The sequence below is a fragment of the Lytechinus pictus genome, chromosome 3 (assembly GCF_037042905.1).
Source record: "Lytechinus pictus isolate F3 Inbred chromosome 3, Lp3.0, whole genome shotgun sequence".
In the NCBI taxonomy this organism is placed as follows: domain Eukaryota; kingdom Metazoa; phylum Echinodermata; class Echinoidea; order Temnopleuroida; family Toxopneustidae; genus Lytechinus; species Lytechinus pictus.
This window is the reverse complement of record NC_087247.1, coordinates 26,044,406-26,058,288: the sequence shown is the minus strand read 5'-3', so window position 1 is coordinate 26,058,288 and position 13,883 is coordinate 26,044,406. Positions and strand designations below refer to the sequence as shown.

At 35.1% G+C, this 13,883-nt stretch overlaps 1 protein-coding gene across 1 annotated transcript; it reads right to left on the bottom strand.

The window, feature by feature from the left end:
* Positions 1 to 1,435: 1,435 nt before the first annotated feature.
* LOC129256429 (uncharacterized) lies at positions 1,436 to 11,476 on the bottom strand. The gene is made up of 6 exons (XM_054894636.2): positions 11,242 to 11,476; positions 6,155 to 6,215; positions 5,196 to 5,296; positions 4,831 to 4,923; positions 3,750 to 3,818; positions 1,436 to 2,024 (listed from the first exon to the last, which is right to left on the bottom strand). Exons 1-6 carry the CDS (start codon positions 11,311 to 11,313, stop codon positions 1,938 to 1,940), a joined length of 483 nt encoding a protein of 160 aa, XP_054750611.2. The 5' UTR covers positions 11,314 to 11,476; the 3' UTR covers positions 1,436 to 1,937.
* Between the last annotated feature and the right edge of the window lie 2,407 nt (positions 11,477 to 13,883).

The window sequence follows — 13,883 nt, the reverse complement described above, 5'->3', positions numbered from 1 at the left end:
TAATACAAAAATTCAAATCATAATTTGGTCACACTCAATATTACAAAGGCACTTATGATTTGCGGATGCACTGAAGTGGATAGAAAGTTCGCCCACATATTTTTTTCTATTATTCACAATATCATTTCCCTCAAGAAAATGATATATATTGTACACTATACATAAACATGAATAAATACATCTATAATGAGGCAACTCGTGTAAGGGCAGTATTACTGGTAACATACTGAAATAATCAACAAATGTTATTAAAACCAATATACATTTAGTCAACATGGTTAATAACATTTAGGCCCATGTCGAGTCTTGGTTTAAAGAAAACCTGATTAAAATAAATAAAGGAAATCAAACATGCATATAGGCACTGTATTCAATAAGTTGTAATTTTTATAAACAATATTGCGTAAATTCGCTCTGATCTCATGACGACAGATCCACAATGATTTATCCTACAATATAATTCTTGTTGAGAGAGCAGCCAATATCAGATCTGTGTACTGAATGACATTGAGGAATTTTCCACACAAATTACACATTTTTGGATCAGATCATTCTTCTCCTTTCCACTACATCCCCAATCCACTATGATAAACTAGGAGTCTTTTTATCAATGATTCTTGGAAATTTCCTTTTCTTCCTAAAAAAATTTATATAGATATAGAACTAACGCAAATTAACTATGTCTTATCATCTAAAAGAGCAATGTATTTTCTGGAAATTTCATAGGGTTAAAGGGATGGTCCGGGCTGAACATATTTATATCCTAATACATAGAGTAGAGTTCACTGAGCAAAATGCTGAAAATTTCATCAAAATCGGACAACAAATAATAAAGTTATTGAAGTTTAACGTTTAGCAATATTTTGTGAAAACAGTCGTCATGAATATTCATTAGGTAGGCTGATGATGTCACATCCCCACTTTCCGTTTTCTTATGTTATTACATAAAATCATAATTTTTTCATTATTTCATACTTATGTGAATAATATGTCTCCCTTATAATGAAATAAGTTGCAGCAATAATATCTAATGCACTAAATCATTTGTCAATCCAATTTTTCTAGTTCTTGGAGGAAAAAAATTGAATAAACCTAAAAGTGGAGATGTGACATCATCAGCCCACCTAATGAATATTCATGACAATTGTTTTCACAAAATATTGCTAAACTTTAAAATTCAATAACTTTGTTATTTGTTATCCGATTTTGATGACATTTTCGGCATTTTGCTCAGTGAATTCTACTCTATGTATTAACATATATATTTTTTTCAGCCCGGACCATCCCTTTAAGTAGACTCTCCACCATTTTACATCCATATTGCAACCTTTTCTTCTTTATCCAAACATTGTTTGAACCTTGTGTTGTCACCACTAAACCACATATGAGTTCATGTGTGGTTTATCTAAGGGAATTCCAAAATTTGATATTTTTTCCTGACAGTGTCATGTTTTGTACAAAGAAAAATTCCTGTACTTGTCATTTTATTATGCAAATGAATGCTGTTACATGATATTTTTCTATAATTGGTCATTTTAAATCTTCGAGCTAAACCATAGTTTAGCCAATAAAGCTGAACTATTAACCCCGTATATAGTAGAGACCAATTTTTCTATAATAAGATAATGTTATATAATTTTCATATTTGATAGTATCAATTTGAAGCTTTGAAGTGTATAATCAGTGGAGTCCCTCCAAAATGTCAAATTGATACTTCTCGGAGCTAAAAATGATAAATGTTTGAAAATTAAGAATAAACATTCCCGAACGAGGACTAAATATATCTATAATCAGGGTCCCGTTTCATAAACAAATGCAAAATATATAAAACAGATTTACTATAAGCCAACCAGATTGAAGGATTTCAGTAGCTTTTAACTGTCATCGCAAATTTGTTACTATCACAAGTTTTATTAAACGGGCCCCTGCAGTTTGACTTATGCATAATTGGCTGCGGGAGTTCCTGTATCGTAGCTATCACGTGTCACCTGATAGTATGACGTCACACAAACAACGCAAAAGATCTATAAGAGAAAAGAAATAGAATATAAAAATATATATGAAAATGAAAGGATTTAATTGATAGGCTTGACAGTTGTTTGTGTTTGTGATTTCGTATGGAAACAAACAGACTATCCATGCATTTGCATCAAATCTCAAAACGAACACATATGGCTATCGTATGCCTATGATTATACCTCCTGAGAAATATATCACAAAAACACTATCATTCGTTTTATGGAGGATCTATGCAACATATTAGAGCAAAATCTTAGTAAAATTCGAGGATTTGGAAATAAACGCACTCAACCAAATTAAGCCCTTGATACACCCCATCAGTCTATAATCGCCATCATTGTATTTGGATTTTCGTTATTTTCCTACTAGGTCAAAGTTTGTCTTATACTGCATTTGAGTTATGTGATCTAATCTTTGTTTGTTCTATTCTACAGAGTTTATCATGCATATGAAAAAAGATAAATAGCAATGAATGAAAAGATAAACAGATAAACAAATAAATAAATAAAACTGTAAAAAGGGGGAAATGAAGGAATGAATGAATGAATAAATGAATGAATGAATGAACGAATGAATGAATGAATGAATGAATGAATGAATGAATGAATGAATGAATGAATGAACGAATGAATAAATGCATGAATGCATGAATGAATGAATGAATGAATGAATGAATGAATGAATGAATGAATGAATGAATGAATGAATGAGCTAATTACCAAAATAAAGAAAGTAACAAAATATAGATAGAACTGCTAATAGCCCTTTGTCGCCGGATATAAAGTGACATTATTTATTGTCGAATATTTAACATTTTTTCCATTTATACAGTGCGTCCCAGAAAAAACGAACCCGAGATTTAGCGATGGTTTATCATAACTTAATCAAAAATAAAATAGACAAATAACCTTCCAATGTAAAGCTTAGAATCTCCTCTTTCATCTGATATTACTTAGATTATTTCTCATTCACGCATGAATAAGCAAAAACAATTTGAAGGAAGGATACCAAAAACTAATTTAGCGGGGGGTATATGAATTTCAAAAAGAAAATCACATGTCTTAAAAGTTCAATATCTGCTCTTTAATTTGATACCTCAATTACAGAAAATGGTCAAGAAATAACAAAGTTCTGGTTATTTGAAATAAGGCTTGAATTTCCATAATTTCATTAAATAAACTGTTTTCACCGGTTTCCCACAGAAGCTATCGCATGGTTAACAGAAGATTTAATGCATGGCTGATCGTAAACAAAACGGAGTGTCGAGTGAGTTTGAACGCTAGCCTATTTCTTGATCATTTTCTGTAATTGAGGTATCAAATTGAAGAGCAGATATTGAACTTTTTAAAAATGTGGTTTTCCTTTTGAAAGCTAGATACAACCCGCCAAATCACTTTTTGGTATCCCCTCTTCAAATTGTTTTTGCTCACTCATGCGTGAAGGAGAATAATCTAATTAATATTCTGCTAGGATCGAAAGCTTAGGCCCCTTTTGACTTTCTAATTTATTCCATTGGCTCTCTTTTATTAGATAAGCAGTTTTCAGCAGCTTCTTTTTGCCACTTATTAATATCAGATGAAAGAGGAGATTCTAAGCTTTACATTGGTAGGTCATTTGTATATTTATTTGTGATAAAACTATGATAAATCATCGCTAAATCTCGGTTTCGTTTTTTCTGGGACGCACTGTATAATGGAAGAGGCAACTCATTGTGATTATTCTTAACTTACATTGATGATCAAACACAAGATGTTGAACAAGATGGAAAAGAAGTCCATGCCGTCGAAACCATTCACTATCTGAAAGAGTGAAGAGTGGGAGAGAGACGGTGAGAGAGCATGAGAGTGTGGGAGAGATGTGGAGTGAGATATAGGGAGAGGGATTGACGGAAAGGTAAGGGCGTTGGCTGGTTTGAGCATGGGGCCGGGGAGGTGGAACTAAAGTTGTATGGGGGTGCACATCTTGGGAAGGTGGAACTAAAGTTTTGAAAATCAGCTGTTGGAAGCAGAAGAAGGGGTCCAATTTTCGTTCTGCTTGCCAGTGTCGGAACTCCTCTGCCTCAGCGGGAGGGTGCACTTGCACTCAGTGCACTGTACAAAATATTGAGTAAAATCTTAACCAGCACGAGGGTAATTATGTGTCCAACCACTTTGGGGCAGTATTTCACCCAATGCGGGAACATTGTCCAGTAAGGTTATAAAAAAAAGCTTTACTAATGGGCAAAATTTTCATCACACTGGATAAATAAAAAATGCCCAAAAGAAATGCCCAATGTTTGTTGGACACATCATTACCTTCATGGAGCATTTTTACCCAATATTATTAGAGTGTGCCACCGCCTCCCCCAGCCTATATACCCTTGAAATGTTGGGTTTGTAGGGGCAGATAGGGAGGGGAGGAGCTTGAGTCGAGGGGGGTGAGTGAGGGAACACCAGTCAGATCGGAGGAGCCATATTACTGTTAAGTGGCGAACTTGCGATTTCCCTTGACAATAATTGCCACAGTTGTTCTCGCACTCAGTATCATTTTCAGGTTTATTATACAGTAGTTATAGATTTTCGTTATAATTAATCAAAATCTCACCAAAACATGCAAAAAGTCAACAGATATTGCCGATTATGAACGAATGGAAATTGAACAACAAAACCTGCGAGGACCGGGCGATTCTCCTTCGATATATCAAAGTAAATTATAACTACAGAAATATTAAGAAATTACAAATAAAGGTAAGATTATCTTTCTCTTCCTTTCTATACTATGTATTGATTTATTTTAAAGTAAACTCTGTTTTAATGGAATTAATATTCTTACCATGTTATAAAGAATGATGATAAGACTGATGATTTGTATGATAACAAAGATGGCCAACACTATGATGAATGGGATGAAGAATTTGAATCCGTCCTGTAATAAAAATGGCATGTTTAAAAGTTAATTTTAGTTAGAATGTGAAATACTAGTATTCATCACAGTCATAACATCAACATGTGTAATAATTTGGTTACATGTTATATTCGATCAATATGAAGAATGACCGGCTTGCTCTCTGTCATTGTAACAATTAAGATGTAAATATTATTTCCGTGAACAGTTTTACACCCACAAGGCTGAGCATATATTCATAAAAATATATATCTATTTGATAATAGTTGATAGATTGTTAAAAAGGGGCTTACCCGAAATATAGCAAAGAGAAGGAGAATTGAGACCATGAGAATAGTGATGTAGAAAATGAGTTCAAGTGCGTTGATGACAAAGACACTCGTCTCACCAGCATCTGAGAGTGTAAGAAAAGTAAACATAAAGAGTATTTACATTGATTTATTTGCCCCGAAATACTTTTCAGTGTAAAAAAGTGGTGTTCCAAAGCAGTAATTATTATATGGTAATATAGTACATGTATACAGAATACTGAATGACATTTATTATTGTCAAACAGGTCATGTTATCTCTCTCTCTCTCTCTCTCTTTTACAGTGATCCATTTCATATTAGAGATGATCAAGGGAAGCATTTCATGAAAGGACTTGTCGAACGCTTATACTTCTCAGCCAATCAAAATTCCGGAAAATTGTCAGATCCTACAACTTGTGGGACAAAATTGTCGATGAAACGCTCCCATGGATTTGCTGGGAGTAAGAAAAAAAAAAGGTGTAAATTAAGTCACTTTTCATTTCTGTAAGTGTGGAATAATCATTGCATAAACAGTAAATGCACCCAAAATTAAGCTTCTGAGGATTAAAAATGCGACAAATTTCTGGAGCTCAGACGCGTCAGTCCATCTTACGGATAATTTTTGTTCCTTTAATGATCTCTCATGATTCAGCATTTATAAAAGTTAATCATATTTATTGTTCTACTAGGCCTTAAGTATTACTTTTGAATAATTTGACTTGCAATCTTTAATACTAAGAAAACACCCCCCCCCCAATAAAAAAAGAAGCAAACAAACAAAATCTGTTTCACAGAGTTATTTTTATCATCCCTTTCAATGGGGGTATTTCATCCCCCTCCCTTTTAGGGAACCCAAGGGGGGGGGGAGATGCCCCTAACATCCTAGATCCGCCACTATTGGACGAAGATTATTTTGATGTTTGTCCCTGGTGACATGTGAAAAGATGATGATGATAGCTTACCCAGTGTTCCATGCCTGTAGACGTAGTATGCAGAAAGCGCAACTGAAATTGCAGAGAAAATCTGTCAAGAAAGAAAATAAAAGAAAAGATATATTATGTCAATATGATATACATTATGACAAGAACTGTAAAACAAATACAAAATTGATAATTATACATGTCTTATACGGGAGAAAAAAAAAGCTGTCTCTGAAAGAACTTATTTGAATTGTTTGAATTATCTCTCTCTCTCTATTTTAATGTAGTGAAATGGATCCCGATAAAATGGTTGGTTCAGACAAGATATTTAAATAACCTGTATAGAAGTAACTCTGGTTTTGATGACTAGTTACATAAATCATTCAGGGCCCCGTTGCATAAAAGTTACCATTGTGGTAACTTTGCCTTCCAATGGTAACTTTCATTGAGCCCTTGATTTTGATTGGCTGATGAACATTGTTACCATGGTAGTTACCACTGGAATGCAAAGTTACCATAATAGTGACTTTTATGCAACGGGACCCAGGCAGTGGCGTACCTAGGATTTTCCACAAGGGGGGGGCAAAACCGTCCGCCCAAAAAATTGACAAGCAAAAAAAAAAAAAAAAAGGTCTTCAATCACAAATGAAGGATTTCGTACCAGAAAAAAATTTGACAAGCAAAAAAAAAAAAAAAGCTTCAAGCTCGTCAGGGGGGCAATAAAGGTCTTCAAGCTCGTCAGGGGGGCAAAAAAGGTATTTCAAGCTCGTCAGGGGGGGCAGTGATACGTCCTTTGCATGGGTTGTGGCTCGTCAGGGGGGCAGACTGCCCCCTCTGCCCCCCCCCCGTAGGTACGCTAGTGGACCCAGGTATAGCGATGTGACCTGCCATTGGCGCTTTCATGTAATGATTCACTATTACACTCCTATATGTACACATCTACGTTAGATCAAAGGTGGTGCAGATGCAGATGTAGATGCAGATTGAACGTAGCGGATTAATCAACTTTAAGATTGACTTGTTGAATATCTTTTTTTTTTACTTGACTTCTATTATATAGGAAAACATAGATGCTACTGAAGTAAGTAACCAGAGAACCCACTGATTAACGTCATCTTCGAGGGACCTGGAGCTCAAGCTTGGTTTCGAACTCGGGTTTCCGGATTATATAGACCAGTCAGACCGAGCTATATATCGCGCCTATTGATAAAGTTGATTTTAAACTAAAAAAAGAAACCACGTCATTTATTTTCAAGACAACTATAAAGAAACGACTTTTAAGAGGGCTGAGCATGCAAAGAAAGTCACAATTGACGGTAATTTCCTTGTTTCTGTACACGTTACCATAAAAGTATGGGGTGAATCCCCTTCAGCCCCCCCCCCCCCCCCACGTTCCGTTGCCCCTGGATTTCTACAACTCTCAATACCTTTGCTTGTTAAAAATGTCCCGCATATAACACTGCCTTCACCAAGCGGGCCCTGACTGATGATAAAGGCCTCGATATTCATTTAAATTTCCATTATTGTATTTTCGTTTTACTCGACAAATTATGAACTAATTTCCACATCATCATCATCTTCTTCTTCGTCATTTTTGTCGTCAGATTCTCTTTAAAGAAAAATGATTAACCATCTTGAAATAGACTCCTACTTGTATTCATCGTCCATTCTTACTCATCATAAATGATGAGTAAGAAGATCATCATTAATGTGTGGGGTTGAACATACATCTCTTTGGTATTCCACCAATTCAATCATCGTCGAAGGCCTTCGACTTCTCACAAAGATAACAGCCGCCATCCATGTAACCATCACGTTCAAACCATCATGCTCATGAGCAGTTAAACCTCGGTCACACCGGCATTCATAGTTTTCATACACCAACTATCGATCAATTCCCATTGACAGTATAATCGGGTGGGTGTTTCATGAAAGTTGTCAGTACTGACAAGTTGTCTTTCTCCGACAGTTACCATAGTAACAGTCAGAGGCCAGTGCCTTTCAGCCAATCAAAACTGAGGATTTCACTGAAATTGTCAGCACTGACAATTTAGTCAGTGCTGACAACTTTCATGAAACACCCACCCGGTATCGGGTCAAGGCCAGGTAGGAGTAATGTCAGTCAGACCGGATCGTAGGAATGTATGTTGAGGATCCATGCGCTTAAATCATTATAATTATAGATGGTAGAAGATTTGGCATCATACAGAAACCATCTTGATATAGACTTCAAAATTATAATAGAGGGACAAAATAGGGTGACTTGACATCAGCCAGATTGACAAATATAATGTTATGAAAAGCGAGTTGAAATATCACTTTTTTTTTTATAATAGGTAGGGACATTAAATGAAATACTGTATTATCAATATTAAACGAAGAATCGTATATTCGTACGAATTCAATTTTCGTTGACTGCATAGACATGAATCCTGGTAGAGTGAAAAAGGGGGTGTTGATTGGTATTGAATGAACGATTATGTTCTTTTATGTACTACATAATGTAGGTTATAGGGGCTATAGCTTTTCCACATGCCCTATCATGTATGTCTGGTTATCCAGGTGGGTGTTTCATAAAGCTGTTCGTAAGTTAAGAGCGACTTTAAGAACGACTGGTGAACCTTTCTTAAGCGCTAAATAATCACTAATGAACATAATGGTGAACCGTCACTTACCACAAGAAAGGATCACCAGTCGTTCTTAAAGTCGCTCTTAACTTACGATCAGCTTTATGAAACGGCCCCCTGGTTATATGTCAGATAGGATACACCCAGTCCAGCCTCTAGCATCTCGGTCTTCAAGAGAAAGGGCAAGTCACTCTGAATCAAGTTAGATGTCAACACTCGCCAGTGAAAACAGCCGAGTCAGATGATAGGGCTATTAGTGTATATAGATATGTGTATTTTCATCTACTGAGTGTGATCCACTGTTTCTATACGTAAAGTTAGAATGGTCATCTTGAATCCATGAGGAGATCACTTCCATCTTCTGCTAATGTTATATTACATCGATGAATTTGCTGTGTATATCCAAAGAGTTTAGCATTATGTTGCTTGGATAGAGCAATCATAATTTCATTATCATGATTTTTCATAATAAACATTTTGCCTAGCATTCTTTTTCATGGAGGTTAATATTCTATTTTTCCCATCCCTCCATCCCCGGGGCTGCTCCGACTCGCGGCATGACGCAGATGATGAAGTATGAGGCCGAATTCTCGGGATATCTTTTTTGCTTCAGTTCGTGTACAGAGTCACCCGTGATATCCACCCAGGAAAATTTCCAAGTGGTAGAAATGAAGAGGAATGGAATCTGGTAGGCATTAGACGACACCCAGCAGCAGATTATAAATATGACTCAACTATTACAAGGACTTATAATACTATTTTCCTTTATCACACTGAGTGAACAACTCTAGCACCATCCCATAATATGCATCTCCCCTAGAATGGTTTGAATTGATTTGATTTATTCATATTCCACATTCCCAAAATACCAAAACAATATTAAAAATATATACATGTATATACACACACCACAAGGCAGTGGTAAAAAAATCCGAAGAGGATGTGCAGAATGGTGAGTTATAATGGAGGGATCAGGGTTGTAATAAAACACGTTAAAAAAATAAAACGTTTGTTATTGTTTTGAAACGTTATAAATCGTTTTAATTTTTTTCCAACGAATGATGCAATTTTCTGTAAATCAATTATGCAAACTATACAGTATGATTTAAGCTCTTGATGTTTTAAATACATTTTTGGAGTAAGTATATAAAGAGATGACTACAATTTTTTTAACTGAATTTCCAACAGGAAAGTTCATATTTCCCCAAAATTACTAAATCATGGAAATTGAATGCTTGAAAAGAACAAAAAAGAGAAGACCAAAGTAAGTTGACATTTTATAAGTTTATTCCTCACACATGTACATGTAGTCTCGGGGTATTTTGAGTCTTTCGATCTATAGGGGGTGACGGGAATTTGCACAATGGTAGAAAATGATTATAATCTATGGGGTTTCAATGCTTAATTTCATTAAATCAATATGCTTTATTTCATTTTAATCAATTATGTCAATAATTAAAGCCCTTGAACTGCTTCTTTTTGTTAATTGAGGAATTCTGATCAAATGCATAATTTATATTTTTAATGTTTACTTAACTGTTTTATTTCTTACATAATTTCTTTTTACTTTTTTTTTTTTTTTATGGACATTATTGGCAATACTTTTTTCGATCATTAAAAAAAGTACAAATAATAATACAGATTCAAGTTTTGGTGAGGGTTCAAATTATGAGAAGGGGGGAATAAAGGGGAAAAGAGAAAGAGAAAAAGAGTGGTGTTGAGAAAAAGTTTTAGTTAGAAAAAAATAGTACACCACTTAAGAAATAAAAATCACATCCATGCAAATTTTTGACACACAAATCTATGCGGTGTTTTAAAACATGTTTTTCTTGTTTAAAATAAACGAGTGTTTTAAAACGCGTTTTAAAACATGTTTTAAAACACAGTGTTTGAAACGTGCCAACCTTGGAAGGGATGGTCTGAAAAACTGGGCTTAATAGTTTGATATAGATCCTCTACTTCATTAAAATTTAGACGGCATTAAAAATTGAAAATTATTTTTTATTAATTAATCAGAGTTATTGATTATTTAGGGAGACAAAAAACTTAATGTCTATAAATTCAAAATATCTAAGCATAATGCACAATTAATTATTGTAGAAGGACCTCTCTTTTTTAATGGAAGCATATAAGTAACTGCACGTCTGTACTCACCTATATAGATGAATGCTAATAAATATTACATAAACATGTTATTAACTTAATTCTTATTGAATTTCTCACAAATTAATTATATGAATATATTCGACTTTCAGAAAAACAATTTATTGAAGAAACCAACTTTATCAAATCAAAATAAATATTAAAAAAATCACAACCATTGCACTTGTTTTAAGATAACAACGTTGGATATTATGAAGGAAATAATTCCAAGAAAAAAATTTGCCTCATTAGACACATATAACAGATAAAAGATGAAAGTTAGAAGAATAATAAAAACAAATGCATCATAGTTTAAAAACAATGCTAACAGCATAAATCTGAAAAGAAAACGGGTCTTACCATGCAATAAATTGCACTCAAAATGGATCCACTCCTCAATCCACAACAAAAACATTTATCCATAATAGCCATGTTGTTTCGCCTATGATTAAGTATAAGTTAGGTGAAAATAAGCATAATATGATTAATCCAGTGCAAGATTCTCCCGAGAAGAGTTTGATCGTTAGATTTGAAGTTATACAGTATATCCAATTAGTTAAAGAGTGTCGTCTCATGGAGTCGCAATGTTGGTATCATCATCATCATCGCATCCGGAGCGAAATGTCATTACCATCATCACATACAATACGCAAATCGTGTCATGGAGGAGAAAGATGCAGCGAGTGAGGGAGTGATGAGGGTGTGGATTTCTGTGTGTTGGTGAAGCGAGAGGGATAGAACGTGCACTTAATGTGTACGCGCGTGGGTGTGTGTGTGTGTGGGAGAGAGAGAGAAGTTGAGAAAGTGGGAGCAAGAGAGGGAGAGGAGATACGAAAGAGGCCATTTTCGAAACGTCATCATCAAACCAACCTCATCTTAGACGAGGGTGGATGTTGACTGGACGTCATGGCAACGAACAAACTAAATACCGTATAGAACAATCAATAATGATATTAATAATATATATAATAAAAATGACCCATCTTTGTTAAGGAAAGAACCCACCGGCACTCAAGACATGTGTTTATATTCAGGGACGATTGCTGTTGTTGGTTTATCATCGTCATCGTGGTCACTACATCATTACCATCATCATAATCATCTTCATCACCATCATCAATAGGCCTATTATTATGAATCTATTATTGTTATCATAATTATTTTTTTAACGTTTCGTAAAGGTCAGCTTAGAACTTTCCCGATGTATCGAGGAACCTCGGTATAATATTGTGAATGTTTGTATTTGCTGCTGTTTTCAGTTTCAGTACTGTCTTTGGGTACTGATTTGAATTCTAGTTCTTACAGTTAGAATAAGTCACGTGACTGGCGATGGTACTTGGTGTACGTGAACCTGACGGTGGGAGGGATGTTGTGAAGACCACGACTATGGGCGATGCATTCCATGAATGTCTGATGTGAAATTCTATCACAACAGCTGACCTGGACAGTGATGCCCGTGAATATCGACAGTGGCGTAATAAGGGGAGGGGCATTTCCAAACTGACGCGGCTGAGTTTTAGATACGAACCACATTTCGGAAAATTGAGATAGCTGAAAAATGATTGTGTGCGTGTATTTTGTTTTTATCATTTAATCCGATTAATTATTGGAAGAAATGAAAGGTCAATGGATACAAACTTGCCCATGAGGTAACTCCGAACTGGGGCCTGTTGCAGAAAGAGTTACATTTAAACGCAAGTCAAAATATCAAGCGCAAGTCCCGAATACGGGTGCTTCATTGGCTGAAAGTCAAGTTGCGCAAGATTTTTAAGTTGCGTTTGATCTTTCTGCAACGGGCCCCTGGTCTATTTGGGTGGACATTTGGGTAGGGACTGGACACCCCCCCCCCCCTCCATTCATTTGAGATCATGGGCCAGCTGAATACTAGCAGAGGAAGCAAGGATTTGACGAAAGAACGCAAGAAATACAGCTAAAAGGGAGAAGGGGAGAGAGAGGGCAATGAGAAAACAAAATTGTACAGAAAGAATAATAAAAACAGAAAATGATAGAGAAAAAAAATAATCAAGAGCAGCACCAGGTATGGGTTGGTCGGAGTGGAGCAAGACAATATAAACATGACGTAATTTTTTTAAATCTCTTATTGAATAACAAAGAGTTGCAGAACCCAGACCTCTCTCTCTCTCTCTATCAGATATCTTTCTCTTTTAAGACTCTTCTTTCTTCCACTTATCTTTGTCTTCCTCTTCTGGTGTTAAATTTTCAGTGTCAGTTCAACACCCATGGACCATGGGTGTCATAACCACACATTTGGTTGTTGCTTTAACACTCTTTGGTGTTATGTTCACACTCTAGGGTGTAATTTTAACACCTCAGGGTGTAGTAGTCCTCTAGGGGCACTAACTGATGTTGGTTTTATCTATTTTTAGAGTGTGTACATAGATAGACTGAAAATTAAAAGCAAGAGCAGCAACAAAAGAAATGCAAAGATGGATGAAATACCTCCAAAACATCCACAATATAAGTATACGATTATCAAGCCCCGGTTATCAATCTGTAATACAGGAACAAGGAATATATCAGGATACAAAAGATGTATATCAGTTTTTAGCATTTTAATAGTACGGTTCATATACAATCATTATAATTTACTTCATAAATCCTAAATTTGATAGGCAAGTGCTACAATTATAATGATGGAAAAATGCCCTATCATGATGCACACACAACTCATATATTAATTATATTGGCACACATTTCCAACTTGAATAAACTTGTGACAAATTATTTAAGCGGCAACTTTTCACTAAGTGCAGTATTTGTTTCATATTCCTCTCTACATGTATCAACAATATGCTGGTAAATTACTCTATCATATTTTTGTAATACTTTTAATCAATTTGGAAAAAAAACACTTCACCAAGGTATATTATTAGATGACTTTTTTTCTTTTCGTAAAAACCTTCAATACACATTGAATAAATTAAAATGTAATATTTTATTACATTCAACACTTATTACATCAAGACGGTGACTCAAGGTGG

Excerpts from the sequence above, each read along its gene's own strand:
- LOC129256429 (XM_054894636.2), bottom strand. The coding sequence starts at position 11,313 with ATGGCTATTATGGATAAATGTTTTTGTTGTGGATTGAGGAGTGGATCC. Across the intron at positions 4,924-5,195 it reads TTCTCTTTGCTATATTTCGG|GACGGATTCAAATTCTTCAT; the intron begins GTAAGCCCCTTT and ends TTTTTATTACAG. Across the intron at positions 3,819-4,830 it reads TCATCATTCTTTATAACATG|ATAGTGAATGGTTTCGACGG; the intron begins GTAAGAATATTA and ends TCACTCTTTCAG.